At 46.8% G+C, this 21,283-nt stretch overlaps 1 protein-coding gene and 1 long non-coding RNA gene across 3 annotated transcripts; one reads left to right on the top strand and one right to left on the bottom strand.

Moving 5' to 3' along the window:
- Nucleotides 1-1,673: 1,673 nt before the first annotated feature.
- LOC134486592 (uncharacterized) lies at nucleotides 1,674-10,428 on the bottom strand. The gene is made up of 2 exons (XR_015686685.1): nucleotides 9,694-10,428; nucleotides 1,674-2,895 (listed from the first exon to the last, which is right to left on the bottom strand). It is a non-coding gene; the product is annotated as an uncharacterized LOC134486592 (long non-coding RNA).
- Vamp8 (vesicle-associated membrane protein 8) lies at nucleotides 4,256-14,798 on the top strand. Of its 2 annotated transcripts, none has more exons than XM_087659475.1 (3): nucleotides 4,256-4,429; nucleotides 12,057-12,212; nucleotides 14,368-14,794. In XM_087659475.1, exons 1-3 carry the CDS (start codon nucleotides 4,379-4,381, stop codon nucleotides 14,509-14,511), a joined length of 351 nt encoding a protein of 116 aa, XP_087515601.1. In that variant the 5' UTR covers nucleotides 4,256-4,378; the 3' UTR covers nucleotides 14,512-14,794. The 2 variants fall into 2 exon arrangements, with proteins under 2 accessions (XP_087515601.1, NP_114015.1); NM_031827.2 differs by lacking the exon at nucleotides 4,256-4,429 and adding an exon at nucleotides 9,727-9,867 and having other exon boundaries at nucleotides 14,368-14,798.
- Nucleotides 14,799-21,283: the final 6,485 nt, after the last annotated feature.

Raw genomic sequence — 21,283 nt, 5'->3', positions numbered from 1 at the left:
TGGAGTTTGGGTTTACTCACTGCTGACCCAGAAGACAGTCTGGTGAAGCAGCCCTGAACTCTTATCGGGACATGGTTTTATAGAAAATGAAAGTGTGTGTGTGTATGACGGAGAGGTGGGGGAGGTGGTGTCCATCCTGGCAGGCATCTAACTGAATGTCTATTGTAAGCCGACAGGTGGGTGCTCTGAAGCAAGATCGTACACAATCACAAATGGTCTGAAAGTGCACCTGAAACAATCAGACTAACCTTTGATTAGCTGTTGCTAGGAAGTAGCTAGGTAGTAACTCTGGCTGAGGACAAGCCCTGGGGGTCCTTCCTGGTTTGTGGGTGCAGCTTCCATTCTGCTGCAGGTCATTCTCAGGCTTTTTTTTTTTTTTTCAAGATGGAGGCTGGTCCCAAGATGGAGTAGGTTTGGCCTCTCACCTCTATCTTCCTTCCCACTACGTTGCCAGCCTCAGTGCAAATGTCAACATACCTAAAAGGACAAATATCTCAGTGTTATTGTAGCTGCTGTCCTTGAAGTCCGCAGGAGTTCTGAGCCACACTGAGCTCCTCGGCCGGCAGATGTAGACATAAAAGCAGGGGTCACTGGGCCAGATGTGTTTGACAGCTGGAATCACTAGGCCAGTGGTGCCCCTGCTGTTGGGGACATGTCCACTGCTAGGTTATCCTAACAGGCAAGGCAGGTCATGTCCCTTTGGAAGCTACAGACCTATAAGAGACGAGTCTCTCAAGCACTATCAAACTGTGGCCCAGCAGGCAAAACATCCCTACACAGAAAACAAAAAATAAAACCTGTGGCTCAAAGAGAGGGTGTGCAGCTTGGGAAGTTTGTATTGACCCTTGTGGAACTATGCACAGTGATGGTTCTGGGCCAGGGGGCTCAGTGGTTAAGTACTTGCCTCACATGCATGAGGCCAAGAGTTGGACCTTCAGAAGTACCCACCCCCAAAGTTAATTCCATCAAGTTTAACATTCTGGTCTGCAATATACAAGTGGCTCGCTCCTGTAGTCCCAGCACTTGGCAGGTAGAGGCAGGAAGGTAAGGAGTTCAAGGCCCCTCTTGGCTATATCTCTTGGAATTGGAGACCAACCTGGACCACATAAGACTCTGTCAAAAAGAAGTGGGAAGGGGGAGGAGGAGAACAGTAGCAACGCCCATAGAAGGGAGGGATGGAGAGTGGAGTGGAAGTGTGCACTTAGCAAGCACAAAGTCCCGGTTCCATCCACGAGACTAATTATAATAATAACTTGCTGGTGTGAATAAGAACGGACCCCCAAGGCTCATGTTCTTGAATTTGTGGTTTCCTGTTGGTGAACTGTTGGGAAGGATTAGGAGGTGTGTCCCTGCTGGAGGAGATGGGTCCTAAAGCCCATGCCAGGCCCAGGGTCTTTGCCTGCTGCTTGCAGATCAGGATGTAAAGCACTTCTCCAGGACCCTGCCCGCCTGCCACGCCTGCCACCTTGTGGACTTCCCCACGGTGGTAATGCACTGAGGCTCTGAAGCTGCAAGCGATCTGTCTCCCAGTTAAATATTTCCTGTATACGTTTTGCAGGAGTTGCCTTTTCACAAGAGTAGAGCACAGACTAAGACGATTGTAAGACTCTCAGAGAGAATCTTCCCTCAGGAGGGAGATCCTCAAGCCCAATGACCAGTCCGAGTCCACAGGCTGTAATTAGCAAGAGGATTTTTATTGATCAGGATACACAGGTATCTGTGGGCGTCCCAGTCAATTCGGAAGACTGGCGCGCCTAGCAGAACCAGGGACGGGTTTTTATAGTGTATTGGGAGCAGAAGCAGGCTTACAGAAGCAGATGTATGGTTACAGGGATGTGATTGGTGGAGTAAATGAGGCATACGTGTATGTTACCTATTTTGGCTATAATCATAACAATGAGTTAGCAAAAAGTACATGGTGGTCGGGTCTCCCGGGGGGTCAGGGACTGTTTCTTTTTCCCCGCCAGGTGGCCCATGGAGCAATGCCCATATTTTAGTCTAGTTTTTGTATTTTGTTTTCTTTTATGGTCTGTTTCGTCTAAATGTTGGGTCAGCTTGTCCCACATATCTAAAAACTTACTTTTTACTTCTATAGTTGAGGGCCTTGGGCTTGTACAATTCCCTTTCTGGGAGGGGGTCTTTCAACGATAACAAAGGCTGGCAGGATGGTTCAGTAATTGCTACCAAACTCAGACTCCTTGGCACCCACTTGGTGGGAGGAGACAATCAACTCCTGCAAGTTGTCCTCTGACCTCCACTCAAGCAGCTCTCAACTGTCAACACCTCCCATCCTATACCTCTCTAGTCTCTGTGACTTCCACCACGTAGTGCACAGACATACATACAGGCAGAACACCAAATAAAAATAAATGGGAAGCGGGTTGGAGAGACGGCTCAGTGGTTAAGAGCACTGACTGCTCTTCCAGAGGTCCTGAGTTCAATTCCCAGTAACCACATGGTGGCTCACAACCATCTGTAATGTGGCCCTATGCCCTCTTCTGGTGTGTGTGAGGACAGTTACAGTGTACTCACGTACATAAAATAAACAAATCTTTTTTAAAAATGGGAAGATGATTGTAAAGTTAAGGACAGCTTCTTTTGAGAAATCTAAAGTTCTGGGTGATCCAAGTAGGGTGGCAGCAATCATCTAGAGCTTTCTGGATACAAGAAATACATCTGTCTGGAAAAAACAAAATTGCCCTAAAACAAACAATTAATGGGCTGAGATAATTCAGCAGCTCTTTGCGGGTGGCATGATTTGATTTTGTTCCAGGAGTCATTGGTCTCCACCGTATCTCTTCCCGACTCATACACAGCCCTCAGTGTTATGTCTCGTGAAATAGTCCAAAGGTCGGGCGATACATTTCTTCATGGGTCTTTTCTAATAAATCTTCTCTGCATTGTGGAGGAAAAGAAGAAAGAAAAACAAAACAAACGAACATACAAACTTATTCCATTCTAACATTCAAAACGTTGACTAGGTTGCTCTAAGGTGAGGCTATGTTATGTAACACAAAGCGAGGACAGCCCCTGCAAGCTGCCAAGGGAAATGAAATCATTAGATCTAGTCTCCCCCCACCCCCACCCCCAGGTCCTCACTACGCAGGCCTGGCTAATCTGGTACTTATTTATCTTGGGTCTTGAGGCTCCCAAGAGCTGAGATTGCCAGTGTGGACCACCACTCTTGGCGTCTGTGCTTTCTACGGTTGAGATGGGGTTTTTCCTGCGTCACATAGGCTGACTGCAGCTTCCCAAGCAGTTGGGATGACAGGTGCTGTTCACTACCCACTTCTAGCAATTAAGGTTTTCTGAAGTGGAGTCGGGGAGGTTTCGAGAGGCCTGCACTCAGGCCTGCTAAAGGTTAAACCACAGAATGTTCCAATAGGCTTGGGTAAACAATTGAACTGAGTCCCTGCTAGCCTTCAACATTTCTCAGCAGGAGTACCGGCAATAACTAACAGGAAGGTTTGCAACTGAGGATGTCTGCCTGGGAAAAGTTGCCCCCAAAAGCTACTCTGGAGATCCCTGATTAAAAACCAAGCAGAAGAAGCCCATCCCCCATTGCCTCATGCACTGTTTCAGGGTACTCTGATTCAGTGTGTCCAAACTACTCCTAGATAAAAGCTACTTCCTTTGGATTCTGTGTTTTGTGGGGGTTCGTGTTTGGTTTGGTTTGGTTTTTGAGATGGTCTTAGTAGCTTTGGCGGCCAGGAGCTCACTACGTAGATAGGAAGGCTGGCCTCAGATTTTTTTTTTTTTTTTAAAAAGACTTATTAATTCTGTATAAGTACTCTGTGGCTATCTTCAGACACACCAGAAGAGGGCATCAGATCCCATTACAGATGGTTGTAAGCCACCATGTGGCTGCTGGGATTTGAACTCAGGACCTCTGGAAGAACAGCCAGTGCTCTTAATCGCTGAGCCGTCTCTCCAGCCTGGCTAGCCTTAAACTTAGAGATCCACCCTTTTATTTTTTAAAAACTAGTATTGTGTTATGTCTAAACATAGGTGTGGTGCCCTGTGTCTGTAAACCCAGGACTGGCAAGGTTGAGGCAGGAGGATTACCATAAATTAAAGGCTAACTAAGATTATAAAACAAAGTACTCTCTCAAACAACAATAATTTTTTTTAAATGTACGTCTTGGAGAAGCAGAATGTGTGCACAGCGATGTGCATGCGTGTGACAGATGCTGTGCAAACGGAAATTGGTAGAGATCAGGAAGGAAGAAGAGAATTTCGTTCTGTGGGGAATTCCAGACACAGAAAAATATGAGAAGAATTTCCACAGGCCCAAGGAACAAAGCCATTAAGCAAGAATGGGTGCTTGGGGATGGACATGGGTAGGTCTAAGAATGCTGTCTCATGAAAGCTTGCAGAAATGGGTGAACACCTGGGATGCCTGCGTAGGAAGTCTGGCTTTAACCTGGAGGTAAGGTGAATTTACTTAAGTGTGTTTGGGGAATACAATAAGCACGTTCTAAAGGGATGAATGGGACCGGAAAGGTGAGTTCGGAAATGCATGGGTCTAGAGAAGAGACCATGCTGGCATCCACTGGGAAGCTGGAGTTGGTGGGACGAATAGAATAAACACTATAAAATGACCCAGAATGAATGAAAATATGGAACAAGTCCAGCTGCAGTGCTGGGATCAAACCGGGACCTGGTCAGGCAAGGTGAAAGTCAAAGAACTTTACCCAAGAACTATAGCCAAGCCCTTGCTTTTATGCCTGCTTCATTTTGTTGCTGTATGTTGGCTCATGCATTAGCCCAGGCTAGCTCTCCTGCTTCACCACCCCACCCTTCAATTCTGGCTTTACAGGCATGTGTCACCATGCCTGGTACCAGCTTCCTCGTTTTTATGTTGTTTAAATTTTTCCCCAAAATAGTTTTATTTTTTAAATGTCCAGCCAAAAAACAAGGCTGTCCTAGAAAGCAGCACAACAAAAGAAGCAGGTAAAGTACACAAAGAGCCCAGAATGACACAGAGCCACCACACGTTTCTCCTAAACAAAGGGCCTTCCTGCACGGCAATCGGTGGTTGGATGGCGCGGGCACTCATAGCTTGTCATCTGAAGGAGACGATGCTTTTTGGTCCTCCCCAAATCTAACATCTAGACTAAAGCACAATTGTTTGGTTGAAACTGTGGGACAAGACTCACTATATAGCCCAGGCTGGCCTCCAACTCCCAGTGATCCGTTCTCTGTGTTGCTTGATTGCTAGAATTAAAAGCACGAACCGGGGTTGGGGATTTAGCTCAGTGGTAAAGCGCTTGCCTAGGAAGCGCAAGGCCCTGGGTTCGGTCCCCAGCTCCGAAAAAAAGAACCAAAAAAAAAAAAAAAAAAAAAAAAAAGCACGAACCATTATGCCCAACCACTCTTTGTTCGTTTTAGAGATGACGTCCTGACATGTAACACAGCCGGCCTGAAACTAGCTTCCTTTTCAGACTGTAATATTCCTCTTTCCTATTTCCTCATTCCATTTTCTCTCTTTTCTTACCTATTTTTTTTTTCTCACTCATCTTGATTTTGGTTTTTAGATAGATTGTGGCTATAGCTATATAGCTGAGGTTGGCTTTGAACTCCTGATCATTTTGCCTCTGCTTCCCAAGTACAAAGAGTATGGGAATGTGGTACTAGGCCTGACTTTTTGTTTTACTGTCTTTTTGTTGTTGTTGTTGTTTTGTTTTGTTTCCGAGACTCTGTTAGCCAAGGCTCACCTCAAGCTCACAGTGCAGTCCAGGCTGGCTCCTGCTTGGCTTTCACACGCTGAGATTACATAAGTGAGCCATATACCTGGCACAGAATGAGATTCTGCAAGTACCCTTCGTTCTCATTCCTATTTGTGGAACCAGAAACTGAAAGCTCCAGAGGGAAACTTGCCCAAGGTTGTGCAGCTGAGTAGCACATCAGGAGATCCCAAGTCGGCCCATTCATTAGATACTGAAGTCATCCTTAGAATGCCGCCATGGCTTAGTGCCACAGCATACAGCCTTCTTCCTTACAAAGCTACTGTAATCAAGGGTGGGTTCCCACTCCCAAGTATGGTACTGTGAGCCTGCGACCCCAGCACCGGTGAGCTGAGGACAGCAGGATCCCTCCCAGCTAGGTAATGAGCTCCATGCTAGCCTGGGCTACATGAGACCTTGTCTCAAGGGAGAAAAATATCACACTGTAACAACCCAGGCTCAGAAAAGCTACTGGCTATTCATGTCTTCTGAAGTTCTAGAAACGAAAACCTCACAGAAAAACAATCTGAATGGCTAACAGCCAGCCCAGAGTCTGAAGGTTCAATCCTTAGCAAAGGGAGGAAGGGAGGGAGGGAGGAAAGAGAACAGTTGGGCGTTTGGCTCACGCCTGTAATCCCTGAATTTAGAACCTGAGGAGGAAGACCATTGTGGGCCAGCCTGGGCTACATATCATGTTCCAGGTCACTTGAACTCCATCATGAGATTCTGTCTCAAAAACCAAAATCCAAAGAGAAGACCGGAGAGGTTGCTCAGCAGTTGAGAGTACAAACTGCCTTTGCAGGAGAACCTAAGTTCGGTTGTCCACCCTGAGTCAGGTGACTCAGGCAGTCCCAGGATTCCAACACCTTTAAGTCCTTCACAGTCACTGCAATGAGACTGGGGATTTGACACCACAGTAGACTCTTACCTAATGTGCACGAACCCCTGGGCTCAATCCCCAGCACCCGTCTCCAAAGAAAAGAGAATAAAGTTTTTATTAGTTGTGTAGCTTCAATTTTTCTAGCGGTCAAACTAAAACCTTCAGAGAGGCTGGAAGTGTCGTGTAGGTCAGCAGGTAGAGTGGCCACCTGGCACCACAGGAAGCACTGGACTCTGACCCCAGCACCATATGAAAGGAAATGTGTTGCTGGTTGACTGACTGACTGACTGACTGATGATTGATTGGCTGGAGACACAGTCTGGCTTTGTAGCCCAAGGTCTCCTTGAGTTTGTGATTGCCATGGCCTCAGATTCCTGAGTTCTGGGATTACAGGTATGGAGTACCGCACAAGGTTATAAAATACTCATGACATTTATAAAAATAGCATTCTTCTTTTCATACCAAGTTGCTGAAATCTGGCATGCATTTTACAACCTCGGTTCTCACTGGCCACTCTGTAAGCTCAGTGGCCACATGTAGTCAGCGTTGTATTGGACAGTACAAGTACAGAGCAAGCATTTGAGGGCGGGAGGTCTTGGGACAGAACCCAGGGCTCTGGATATTTCTAGGCAAACACTGTTGCTACTGAGAGAGTCATCGACACAGTCTGATTGTCTGTCTGTCTGTCTGTCTGTCTGTCTGTCTGTCTGAGAAAGGGTCTTTCTACATAGTCCTGCCTGTCCTGTATCTCATTTTGTAGAGCAGCTGGTCTGGAACTCAAAGAGATCCCCACCCTCTGCCTCACAAGGGATTAAAGGCATTCATCACCACATCTGGCCCAGGCAGGTTCTGTCTTATAGACCTCCTTGTGGTTTAAGATGAATCTTTTAAAATACAGAGTATTTTTAAAAAATACTTTTACTTTTTAAAAATGTTTAATTTAATTTTTTATTAAAAACTTTTTTTTTTTTTAACAAAGTCTCATTACATAACCCTGGCTGGCCTGGAACTGGATAAGTAAACCAGGCTGGCCTCGACTCACACTCACAGAGATCCACCTGCCTATTACTATTATTTTTTTTTTTTCGGAGCTGAGGACCGAACCCAGGGCCTTGCGATTGCTAGGCAAGCGCTCTACCACTGAGCTAAATCCCCAACCCCCTATTATTATTATTATTTTTAAAGATTTTATTTATTCATTTTATATATGATGAGTACACTGTCACTGTCTTCAGACGCACCAGAAGAGGGCATCAGATCTTGTTACAGATGGCTGTGAGCCACCATGTGGTTGCTGGAAATTGAACTCAGGACCTCTGGAAGAGCAGTCAGTGCTCTTAACCTCTGAGCCATCTCTCCAGCCCTATTTTTTTTTTTTAACTATGTATGTCTGTGTTGATTGTGTGTATGAATATAAGGTCTGCTGGGGCCAGAAGAGGCCGTCCACTCCTCTAGAGCTGGAGAGCTGGAGTTACAGGTAACTGTTTGACCAGGGTGCTGGGAATCAATTTGGGTCCTCCGGAAGGGACCAATGGACCACCTCTCCAGGACCTATTTCTTTCTTTGTGACCTCTTGAGCCGTGCCACTTAGCAGGATGGTAAGGACCTCATTTAGAACTGACAGTCTCTTAGCCTTTTGCCTAAGATCAAGTGTAGTAGAACAGACATTCTCTGTTGTGATCTCATTCCTGTTTATTCTAGATTTTTCTTTTGCTTATAGGGAAGGAAAGGGCTTGTGCCATTTTAAGGCATTACTAGGGGGCTAGAGAGCGAGTTCAGCAGCTAAGAGCATGTGCTACTCTCACTGAAGGGTTAAGCTCCCAGCACCCACATCAGGCAGCCCACAACTGCCTGTAACTTACCAGAGAACCTAACCCAGCCGCCCTGCACACACACATGCGCACACTTAAAAATAATAATGATAAATCTTTGTTTAAAGATTTTTTTTAAAGTGTTACTAGTTGCTTCAATTTGCTTCTGTAAAACTAAGCATGCAGTGTTTGTAGATGTAGCTCCTCCCTGAGTCCCTGAGCATGTACAAGGGAAAACACAAAAGTGTCTTAAAATGATTCCGAGATTCTAAATTTATTATAGCAAAAAGAAAAAAAAAAAAAAGAAGACTTATTTGTTGGAGGAGCTAAGATTTCCTCCTTGACAATGTTATTTATTCTGGGGTGGGAAAGAATGTGTGTTCTCTTGGTGCCCTGTTATTGTTCTGTCTTGACAAACTCCATCCGGAGAAGAGCAGATTTTCTCTGGCGGAAAGCCACGTGTGGTGGAAAAACCCTTTCCGCTTAGGCCCCCTCCTAATCCATCTGACTCCTGACCAGGGTCACTAACCCCCACGGTGACCTTTGGAAGGAAATGCCGGACTGCTGAACTCCAGAAGGAAAGGAGGGGCTGGTGAGTGATCCATTTCCCTGACTGTCTCCTGTCCTGTGACAAGGCTAAGGTGCCCTGCCCCTGCTGTTTGTACTCCTCCTACTGCTGGAGGTCAACCTCAGCAACGAAGAATCCAAAGAGGAGGGCAAAGATTCCCCCAGGGCCAACTTGGAACTTTCCTGGAGATTTTAAAGACTTTAATTATGTGTATGTGTGTGTGTGTGTGCACATGTGTGTTCACATACCCTCAGAGGCCAGAAGAGGGCATCCGGACCCCCTAGAGCTGCGATACAGGTGTTTGTGAGCAGCCAGGTGTGGGTGCGGGACCTGAACTTGGGTCACTGCAGAAGCACCAGGTGATCTCAACTGCCCAGCCATCTCTCCAGCCCCGTTTTCTGGGGATTAAAATCCTCACTAAAGTGCTCTCTTCTCATCCAGGATGGCTCAGAGACAAAGGTTGCCCAGCAAGATTTTTTCACCTGTATATTCGTTGCTATCTAAATAAGGCTAATTTAAGTCAAAAAAACTAGAATTACTCCTTTGAAGCACAAAAAGAAGTTACTGAAAACTTAGCAGGGTTGTTGATCCTTCTTTTCTCCTTCTTGACAACTTAGACGCTTTCCCCTCCCCCACTCCCCTGCCCTGTTGCTTAAGCTTTTGTTTAGGAGGAGACTAGGAGGAGGGCAGTAGAGGGCGGCCGCCTACCTGGAGAAACCTGCAGTTAGTTACGTGTGACAGGAGCCCGAGAGGCTGGAGTCGCGGGATGGGCAGGAGGCGGGCAGAAAGTTGGAGTAAGCAGGAAGTGAAGCTGTAGCTGCCTTGGGTGGAAACAGACTAGGCGAAGTTCTGCTTTGAGAGGCCCAAGTGCTCCGAGACATGGTGAGTGACGTGGGGACTAGGAAAGAGAGATTTAGAGGAGCGGGATCGGGCCTGGGGGTTGCCTGTGTCGAGATAGGTAAGTTGGCGGCCGTCAGTAGGCTGGCCGGGTTGGGCCAGCGCTGCCTCTCTCTCCTTACTTTTGACAACTCGTCTACAAATAGCTCCGCACTCCGGGCCAGGGGTTCCCGACACTTCTCCACCTCCTTCTTCCCATGACCTCGGTGCTGGATGGGATCAGGGTTTCGGTGGGGGCTGGGGAACCCAAATTCCAAGCCGAGCTGCTGCGCCGCGCCCTCCCCCTCCTCCGCCTCCTCCAGCTGGGCCTGAGCCGGGTGTTGTGACATTACCGGACCACAAGTGCTCCTGCTCTTTGGTGTTCAGATTCCAGCCCAGCGGACTGGAGTTCTCCCCCCTTAGCCTCGCACTGTATCTACGCAGACACGCAGAGGATCTGCCTGGCCACAAAAAGCACCCCTCTTCTCTAGAAACATTAGCAACAGTGCCAAGGGTTTGTAAAGAAGCCAGATGGCGGTTCTCCCTGATAATCTAGCTTCAGCCCACACCCACGGCCAGTACCACGGCCCCCTGGGTCCCTAAGGGAGGAGTCAGGCCTTTTTCCTCCTTGTTCAAAAGCTTTATCTAGAGGCCTCCTGGAAGAAGACCTCAGCAGGAAGAACTCTTGTTAATATCTACATAAGCAGGCGGTGGTGTGCGGCCTACCAGGCGCTAAATTGTGGGGAAAGCAGAAGTGTGCGGTCCAACGGCACACGATGCCTTCTGGGGGCCACACCGACTGAACCAGGGTTACACTGCCCAGCAAGCTGGAACCAGAATTCACCAACAGCTGTCTGGAGAGGAACTTGGGTTGGGCCAGGCAAGGGTCCTTCTGCTGGCCAGCTCTCAGAGTTTTAGAGAGAACCCACTAGGACTGGGAAGAGGGAGGCTATGGGGACCAGTTAATAGTACTTTTCTGGGGCTGGGGATTTAGCTCAGTGGTAGAGCGCTTACCTAGGAAGCGCAAGGCCCTGGGTTCGATCCCCAGCTCCGAAAAAAAGAACCAAAAAAAAAAAAAAATAGTACTTTTCTGTGCTCTGCTGAGGAGAACGGAAATCCAGTTCTGTTTTCTCCCCGACCCTCTTTGTGGTGTCAAAATGGGAGCAGTTGTGTGCTGTTTTTTCCTTGTCACCCTGAAACCCCCGAAGGTGGTTTGCAGTCCAGAATCAAATCTCATCTTCTGGGACTTAAAAAAAATGTCCTTATATGGCAGCCAAGATGGTTGGGTAGGTAAAAGTGCTTGCAGAGCAAGCCTGTCTGCCTGAATTCAATATCCTTCTCACTCCTGTCTGTCCAACTCTAGGAGACAATCCACTCATGAGAGTTGTCCTTTAACCTCCACATGTGTGCCATGGCATACATGTATATTCCCCAACACACACTTACTGATAATGTGTGTGCACACCCACGTATACACACCACACACACATACACACACACTGCACTTATGCCAGACTAAGGATGCGGTTCAGCTAACAGAGTGTTTGCCTGGCAAGCATGAAGCTCAGGGTTTGATCCCCAGCACCTGATAAAACAGGGGTGATGGGGCACATCTGTAATCTCAGCACAGGGTAAGTCAAGACCGGAGGATCAGATGTTCAAGGTCATCCTACTTAGGAAGTTTGAGGCTGGCCTAGGTTATATGAGACCCTGTCTCGGATAAATAAATGAATAAATCTGGGGAGGTGGCTCAGTGGACAAAGTGCTTGCCACATAAGCATGGAGATTTGACTTGGGTCCCTAGACCCATTTAGAAGAAAAGAAAACTCCAGGTGCGGTGGTGCAAGCACTCAGGTGCAGTGGCTCCCAGCACTCGGATGGTAGAGAAGGCTTTCTGTCCACCCTAATCTCAGAACCCCCGGCCAACAGAAGACCCAGCCTCTGGGAACAAAACCAAAAACCAAATGGCTGCTGAGGAATGACACCTGAGGCTGATCTGGGACATACACGCGCTTGCACCCACGTGAACGTTTCCATAGAACATTCCCCTTGTAAACAACTGAAGTATTAGAAGTGGCTAAAATCTCGGGTTGGGGATTTAGCTCAGTGGTAGAGCTACTTTGGTCCTTCCAACCTCCTCTGGCCTCTTGGATCCTCTGCTGCCCAGCCTAATTAACCCCTGTATTGACCTGCAGGAGGCCAGTGGGAGTGCCGGAAATGACCGAGTCAGGAACCTGCAGAGTGAGGTGGAGGGAGTCAAGAATATTATGACCCAGAATGTGGAGCGGATCTTGGCCCGAGGGGAGAACCTGGACCATCTCCGAAACAAGACAGAGGACTTGGAAGCCACGGTGAGGTTGGGAGAAAACTAGGAGTGGGGGGGGAGAGATCTTGTAGGGAGAGAGAAGTTTTGGGGGGAAGGTAAAGTGAACAGAAGGGACACAGACTGTCGTGTCTACTGCCCTTTCGCCCATGAGGGAGATTGTTGAGTTCCCACCTCTAGCTCCTTGCTACTCTGCTGGTTGGTAGAGAGCCCAGTGAGTGGATCCATTTGGGCTTGAGCAAGGGGTCCACCCACAGAGCCATTTCTGAGACAGTTCAGTCAACTGCTACATTCCTAAGCTTCTTTGGGGTATGAAACTGATTTTTCTTTTAAAGCTTGTCCTTGGCAGTCATTTGGAGTTGATGCCCCCAAGGCAAAATTATGAATACTAGGCAACCCTTGGCCTTTTAGCATTTACCAGGTGTTATTGGGCTGGAAGTGGGGGGGCATCTTGCTGAGTCAGCTTTAACACCGCTGGGAAGGGCAATGAAATTCTTTAATCTCAGGATCCCTCTGCCTGCAAGGGTCAGAATAATATCTCCTACATGTCTCGCTTAGACCTCCTCTTCTTTGCAGCCGTGGGCTGAGGCCAAGCTGCTCAGGGTGGAAAAAAGTCCAACCCAAACCAAGGCTGGCGCCTCAGTTTCAGCGTGTTGCAGAGTACACTGGCTTTCTGGGTCCAGTGTGTAATCTTCGAATCTAGTGCCTCCTTCTGCAGCATTCACTGGGTACATGGAGACTTAGTGTCTGTAAGTTAACTTGGGGGAGCAGGAGGCATTTTTTTTTTTTTTTTTTTTTTTACTTTTCCAAGCTTCTGCAGTGCCCTTGGTTCTTCCTTTAGCTTCTGCAGAAGCTAGAAGACAAAGTATCATAGAGTCAGAAGATGTGTCCATCTGGAGCACATTCCTGTACCCCTCAGCCTGTGGGTCTGCCCCAAAGGCCAGATTTCTCTGCCAGTCAACAAACTCAGATTGTGAGCATATATGTGTAAAAGAACCCAGTGTGCAGGCCAGTGCAGGGGCAAGAAAAAGAAGGGAGACTGGACATCAGGCACAGGTGGTAGAGTTCGTCACTAGAATTCACAAAGCCCTGGGTTCCGTCCCTGACACTATATAAATAGGGTATTGTGGCACATGCCTGTAATCCCAGCTCTTTGAAGGTAGAGGCAAGAGGTTCAGAAATTCAAAGCCAGGCCACTGAGATGGCTCAGAAAGTAAAGGCACTTGGAACCAAGCCTAAGGATTTTAGTTCTGTTTGTGGTGGGATTCATATGGTTGGTAGAAGAGACTTGATTCCTACAAAATGACCTCTGACCTCCACTATGGCTTGTGTACACCACATACATAAATACATAAATAAAAATAATTTTTAAAACTTCAAGGTCGGGGTTGGGGATTTAGCTCAGTGGTAGAGCGCTTGCCTAGGAAGCGCAAGGCCCTGGGTTCGGTCCCCAGCTCCGAAAAAAAGAACCAAAAAAAAAAAAAAAAACCTTCAAGGTCATCCTTTTCCACAAGGAGTGGAGGCCAGTCTTGCTATATGAGATCCTGACTAGAAAGAGGAAGAAAAGGAAGGGACCCTGCCATGCTCAGAGGGAAGCCTTATGAGTTCAAGAATTCCAAAGCAGAACTTGGCGTACAGATTGTTGTGGAAAGGCATTTGTCAAGCAGCCAGAGATATACAGATCTCTGAAGTCCCAGTCTGGCCAGGGATACACAGTGAGATTCTGTCTCAAGAGTGAAACAAACAAAAAGGCAGAGACCTACTTCAGGGCGTAAAGACTTTTGTCAGCAAACCTGGTTACATTGAGTTCAATCCCTAGGACCCACAGAGTAGAAAGAGAACCAGCTTCTGCAAGTCCACCCCTCTCCACCACAAGGGCAGTGTGGCACATGAGGCAACACACAGAGGCACAAATAAATGTTACAGGATATTTTTAGGAACCTTTCCATTCCTATTGTCAGAGGAAAGAATTGAACCTTTCCATTCCTACTGTCAGACGAAAGAATTGTTTACACAACTATTTATTTTGTATCTATTTATTTGAAGTGGCTCTTCTCCAGCTCCAGCATCTTCCCCTGTCTCACTCTGATTTATAATGTAACCTATGGCATGCGGGTGTCCATCTGTACACTTATTCTGAGGGCGGGAGCCACTGGGTCACTACTTTATCTTATCCCCAACAGTCTGAACACTTCAAGACGACGTCCCAGAAGGTGGCCCGGAAGTTCTGGTGGAAGAATGTGAAGATGATTGTCATCATCTGTGTGATTGTCCTTATCATTCTCATCCTCATCATACTCTTTGCTACGGGCACCATCCCCACTTAAGAGCCCCTCTCACCTCACCCTACTCTTCAGGGGTGATCCTCCCAAAAGTGTGCCAAGAGGGGCCCTCTCCTGCCCTCCTCCCCAGGAGTGCTGCTCGGTCCCTGTGAGGGCCTTCTGCTGCCTCATATGCCCCAGAAGTTCCTTGATCCCCTGGGAGGAGACAGCTGGACTGTGGCTGCACCTCATGGTCCTGAGAGTGGGTTAGAGAGACCCAGAGGACCCTGTTTGTGGCTGGGAAACTGCTGGTGGTTGGTGGGCAATAAAGACCTCTTGGTATCCTTAAGTGTGTGAGGCACTTTCCTCCTGTGTCTTTCGAGCTCTGCCTTTCTGTTTCTCTCTTCCTCAGGATCCCCTCTGCACTGGTTTCTCCCAATCTAGAACCAAGACAGTGCAAAAATAGAGAACACAGGTTTATAGGAGAAAGATGGCGGCGGCTCAGAGGCTTTGCACACCTGGATTACAGATGGCAATCAATATACCCAGCTAGAATCAGTAGTTCATTCTGTCTGTCTGTCTGGCTGTCTGTTTGCCTGCTTGCCTGTCTATCAAAGGATTTTTATTTTATTTTTTATTTTTTTAAGATTTATTTATTTATTATATATAAGTACACTGTAGCTGTCTTCAGATACACCAGAAGAGGGCATTGGATCTCTTTACAGATGGTTGTGAGCCACCATGTGGTTGCTGGGAATTGAACTCAGGACCTCTGGAAGAGTAGTTGGGTGCTCTTAACCGCTGAGCCATCTCTCCAGCCCGATTTTTATTTTTTAAAAAAGAATAACTATGGGGTTGGAGAGATGGCTCAGAGGTTGAGAGCACTGACTGCTCTTCCAGAGGAGTTCAATTCCCAGCAACCACATGGTGGCTCACAACCATCTGTAATGGGATCTGATGCCCTCTTCTGGTGGGTCTGAAGACTGCTACAGTGTACTCATATACATTTAAAAATAAATAAATAAAAAGGTTGTTTTTTTTTTAAAATAGTATGAGTATGTGAATGAACAGCTTACAGAGGCCAGAGGACGATGTTGGTTCCCCTATGTTGTTGTAAAAATATAAAAAATAAAAAAAGTACTGGTTGTCTTTTACCTCGCTAGGTACTGCACCACGGTGCCCCAAGATATCTGGTAGATATCTTGGTGGAAACACATCCCAACTCCGCCTCGGCGGCCCAGTGTCTCCAGCCGCTACACACTTTCCTACACTCAAACCATCACATAAAAGAACACACAACACAGTAATCTTAGATCCAATTCATAAGATATAATTGTCCACTTAAACATACAAAGCCTGTCTCACCTGTGACATCATCCCACACCCCTGGAGTTACAAGTCCAGTCTACCATGTCTAGTCTATGACCTAGGTATAACCCAGTCCACCATGTCTAGTCTATGACCTAGGTATAACTCAGTCCACCATGTCTAGTCTATGACCTAGGTATAACCCAGTCCGCCATGGCTTGGGTACTTGGAACCAAACCTGGGTCCTCTGCAAGAACGGCACTCTTCCCCCTTCCCCTTAGGTATAAGTTTAAATTTGTTTATTATTAATTAAAATATAATTATACTGTGTTGCCCTTTTCCTTTCTTCTCCCAACACCCTTCAACCCATCACCCTTCGCTCCCTCTCAAATTCATGGCTTCTTTTTCTTTCACTGTTATTGTTTTACACACACACACACACACACACACACACACACACACACACACACACACCTGCAGATTTTGTGTTTGGTGTTGCTTGTATGTAAGTGCTTACAGAGCTGACCACTTGGTATTGATAGCCAGTTAAGAATCTCATCTGTGGAGAATGATTTCTCCTCCTCATCTGTGCTAACATGCCTGGCGATGTCCTTGTTCAGGTCTTGTTTCTGCAGCCATGTTGTTGCACTCTTAACCAAAGAGCCATCTTTCCATCTCTCCCCCTCCCTCTTGTATAGATGTGTATATGTACATCTGTGTAGGCAAATGCTGGTGCCTGTGTCCCTATGTGTGCATGTGTGCAGAGGCCAGAGGTCAACGTTGGATGTCTTTATTGCTCTCTGTTTTACTACCTAGTGGACTCTGTCTTTTTCTTCCTGACTGTTGAACCTACAGAGTGAGAGAGCGGTCTGTTCTGAGTTACAGCTCTAGCCCAGCCCTCACTCTACTTTTTGAGGCAGGGTCACTCACTAAGCCTGGAACTCATCAGTTTGGCTTCCAATGAGCTCCAGGAACCCCTGTCTCCACAGTGCTGATTACAGAAACATGCGTCCAACTTTTACCTGGGTACTGGGGCTTTGAACTCAAGCCCTATGCTTGCATAGCAAGCACTTTCCCTACTGAGTCCTTTCCGGAGCCCTCCTGTTTTTCTTCATACCACACTGTTCATTGTCACATTTCACTAGAACAAGGATTTCCCAGAGATCTTACCATAAAGAGAATTGAAACTCCATAACACTTGGAAGTAGGATGCAGGATTCAGTGTCCTCCTTTGATCCTGTCAGGTCCCTTAAATATTCTCCTGGACATGCTCACAAAGATACGATGATAGGCCATTTAAGACCTGGTCCAAGGCCTCTCGTCACTTCTGCCATGTCTAGTCTATGACCTATGTATAAATCAGTCCACCATGTCTAGTCTATGACCTAGGTATAACTCAGTCCACCATGTCTAGTCTATGACCTAGGTATAACCCAGTCCACCATGTGTAGTCTATGACCTAGGTATAACCCAGTCCACCATGTCTAGTGTATGACCTAGGTATAACTCAGTCCACCATGTGTAGTCTATGACCTAGGTATAACTCAGTCCACCATGTCTAGTCTATGACCTAGGTATAACTCAGTCTACCATGTCTAGTCTATGACCTAGGTATAACCCAGTCCACCATGTCTAGTCTATGACCTAGGTATAACTCAGTCCACCATGTCTAGTCTATGACCTAGGTATAACCCAGTCCGCCATGTCTAGTCTATGACCTAGGTATAACTCAGTCCGCCATGTCTCATCTATGACCTAGGTATAACTCAGTCCACCATGTCTAGTCTATGACCTAGGTATAACTCAGTCCACCATGTCTAGTCTATGACCTAGGTATAACCCAGTCCACCATGTCTAGTCTATGACCTAGGTATAACCCAGTCCACCATGTCTAGTCTATGACCTAGGTATAACTCAGTCCACCATGTGTAGTCTATGACCTAGGTATAACCCAGTCCACCATGTCTAGTCTATGACCTAGGTATAACTCAGTCCACCATGTCTAGTCTATGACCTAGGTATAACCCAGTCCACCATGTCTAGTCTATGACCTAGGTATAACTCAGTCCACCATGTCTAGTCTATGACCTAGGTATAACCCAGTCCGCCATGTCTAGTCTATGACCTAGGTATAACTCAGTCCGCCATGTCTCATCTATGACCTAGGTATAACTCAGTCCACCATGTCTAGTCTATGACCTAGGTATAACTCAGTCCACCATGTCTAGTCTATGACCTAGGTATAACCCAGTCCACCATGTCTAGTCTATGACCTAGGTATAACCCAGTCCACCATGTCTAGTCTATGACCTAGGTATAACTCAGTCCACCATGTGTAGTCTATGACCTAGGTATAACCCAGTCCACCATGTCTAGTCTATGACCTAGGTATAACTCAGTCCACCATGTCTAGTCTATGACCTAGGTATAACCCAGTCCACCATGTCTAGTCTATGACCTAGGTATAACCCAGTCCACCATGTCTAGTCTATGACCTAGGTATAACTCAGTCCACCATGTCTAGTCTATGACCTAGGTATAACCCAGTCCACCATGTCTAGTCTATGACCTAGGTATAACTCAGTCCACCATGTCTAGTCTATGACCTAGGTATAACTCAGTCCACCATGTCTAGTCTATGACCTAGGTCTAACCCAGTCCACCATGTGTAGTCTATGACCTAGGTATAACCCAGTCCACCATGTGTAGTCTATGACCTAGGTCTAACCCAGTCCACCATGTGTAGTCTATGACCTAGGTCTAACTCAGAGCCAGAGGCTGAAGGCACTAGTCAGCTTATCAGTTGCTGGTTGTTCTGTGTGTTCTGTTTGTCTTTTGTCTACTCTTGTTCTTCTGGGTCTTTTAGAGCCCTGGATCTCAGTTGTTCTGAGAGAGTGGGGGTGAGCATCTCTCCCCCAGAGTCTCATGGCTAGTCACAGTCAGTGTCACAGGACCAGGCCTATAGCACAATGAGCTTTCTGTCTTCTGGACTCCTCCTTCCCGCCAGGTTCTTTATTACTACTGTTCTTTCCAGGGCCCAGTCTGCCTTGGTGTGTGTGTGTGTGTGTGTGTGTGTGTGTGTGTGTGTGTGTGTGTGTATAGGGGTGTGGGGTGTGGTTCTTGGTTCTACACAACCTTTCCAGAATTAGAAACAACCTGTTGTTGGGAGAATGTGAGAAAAGGGATGGGTTAAGAGAAGAATTCAGGACTCTATAGAGGCCAGACTTTGTAATCATGCTCCTGACTCCACAGAGGGCAGGGAAAGTACCAAACAGTCCCTCTCGGTCTGCTTTTTTTTTTTTTTTCCCGGAGCTGGGGACCGAACCCAGGGCCTTGCGCTTGCTAGGCAAGCACTCTACCACTGAGCTAAATCCCCAACCCCTCGGTCTGCTTTGATATGAGTGGGCCCTACCCTCTTTATCCTCTGCCCATTCTGAGGTAATGTGTCCAAGTATGGAAACCAGTGGTCTATCCTCACAGTGGCTCAACCCAGGAAAGTAAGTCCCTGGCATTTTGGTTAAGAGAGGCCACATTTAGGATGTCAAGGCTGGGGAGGTGGAAAATGGCTTTGGCTATTTCTCTACAGCAGCTCAGGAAGGCTACACGATGCTAGAAGTGCACCAGCTTCCACAGCACAGGAAAAAGCCTACAAGCTTCTAGTGAAGAGTTGAGAACAGAGAAAAGCCAGAGCCAGCACTTCCAGTAAGAGGCTGCTTTCATTTTCCATTGGAGTGAAATTCATGCAGCAGGGATGGGGGCGTTTTGAGACAAAGTCTTACTTTGTAGCTTTGTAGCCTAGCTTACTCTGTCCTGGAGTTTACTATGTAGCCCAGGCTGGTCTCAAACTCAGTCAGTTCTCCTCTACTTAAGTGTTAGGATCACAACCATAAGCTACAGTACAGTGCCAACTCACTTTTCTGTTTTGTTGTTTTATTTTGTTTTCTGAGGCAGGCTGTCATGTGTAAACTCTCACATTCATCATTCATTATAGCAGGTCGTGATTGAACTTTTGATGGCTCTCCAGTGCTGGGATTTCAGGCATCTCCCACCCAGTCTCATTTATATGATGCTGGAGAGCAAAACTAGAGCTTGGTACAAAATAGGCAAGCACATCCCCAGCATACACTTACAATTTAATTTTTCTCTTAAAACTTCAGTCTTGGGGTTGAGGATTTAGCTCAGTGGTAGAGCGCTTGCCTAGGAAGCGCAAGGCCCTGGGTTCGGTCCCCAGCTCCGAAAAAAAGAACCAAAAAAAAAAAAAAAAAAAAACTTCAGTCTTAATTACTTGTTCTTTAAATTGCTCTTATTTTATGTGTAAAGGTGTTTCCCCTGCATGTGTGACTGCGCACCACATGTGTGACAGGTGTCCTCAGAGGCCAGAACATGGCATCGGATCCCTTGGAGCTAGGGTTACAGGCTGTAATGAGCTGACATGGGGGGGGGGCTGGCAATTAAATCTCAGACCTCTGGGGGAGCATCCAGGGCTCTTAACTGCTGAGCCATTTCTGCAGTCTCACATTTTCGTCTTTGATTAAGCACATAAAACAGTATCGTATAATATATCCCTCTGTGAGCATTTTGTGAGATTCAGAGCACCGTGTATCCTTTATAGATCTTTAGACTTTCTGATTGCACCTTCTGCACAATTCTTTAAAAACAACCTCATTTTAACCTTGAAGTTGTCTGGAGGCTGGGATGGGCCAGTGAGATTAAGGGAAGGACTTCTCAGTTCCCAGTTCTGCAAGGAAAGCTGCAGTATCCTCAGCATCTCTTATTCAAAAACTCCATCTTCCTCGAATGTTAGAGGACCATCCAGTAAGGCTGGCATCAGAAATCTAAGAGAAAGTATGTGTTCTCAGGCTGGACAACCTCTGTTTGTTTCCCTTGTAGCAGCTTGCTCTCCAACTCTCTCCCAAACTCACTGTGGAACTCTTCGGGACACCTGTGTAGTTGTCTGTATTTTATTCTCGTACAGAAGGAATGGTCTCTGCTTGGGTACCACTTTGGAAGCTGGCTCAAATCTCCTCCTTTGCCTCTTCTGCCTCGATTGGTTCAAAGCTTGGCCTGGCTGCTGCTGTCACCTTTTATTTGGGGCTGGAGTCCATCCCAACAGCTTTAATGGCTTGTCCATCCACACACCATTGAGACTTTTAGCTCACAGAAACGCCGGCAGCAATTTTAGCGCTGAAAAAAATCTCCATCCCCTAATGTATGGAGATCAGAGGACAAATTGAGGAGTTGGTTCTTTCCACACTGTTAGTCCTAGGGACGGAACTCTATAATCATTAGGTTTGACATCACGTGACTTAAGTCATCTCATTGGCCCCTAGCTTATCATTTTTAAGTGTATAACTCGGTGACATAGAATGTACTACCTGCTCTGTCTGAAAACAATCAGAACTTTGGGGTGGTTGGTGTGCTTTTAATTTCGGGTGAGCAGCACTCACCAAGGTGGCAAACACTCCTCCTGGCTTGTTCATGTCATCTCCTGCACTTAGCACTCAAGCACTCACGAATGCTTTCCACATGA

Source organism: Rattus norvegicus, chromosome 4 (genome assembly GCF_021556685.1).
Source record: "Rattus norvegicus strain SHRSP/BbbUtx chromosome 4, alternate assembly SHRSP_T2T, whole genome shotgun sequence".
Classification (NCBI taxonomy): Eukaryota; Metazoa; Chordata; class Mammalia; order Rodentia; family Muridae; genus Rattus; species Rattus norvegicus.
This window is presented reverse-complemented; position numbering and strand designations above follow the sequence as displayed.

What these genes read in the sequence shown, in the direction of transcription:
- Vamp8 (XM_087659475.1), top strand. Translation starts at nt 4,379, where the DNA reads ATGGGTGAACACCTGGGATGCCTGCGTAGGAAGTCTGGCTTTAACCTG. An exon ending in AGTCTGGCTTTAACCTGGAG is followed by an intron (nt 4,430 to 12,056) that starts GTAAGGTGAATT and finishes ATTGACCTGCAG; the next exon opens with GAGGCCAGTGGGAGTGCCGG. An exon ending in CAGAGGACTTGGAAGCCACG is followed by an intron (nt 12,213 to 14,367) that starts GTGAGGTTGGGA and finishes TATCCCCAACAG; the next exon opens with TCTGAACACTTCAAGACGAC.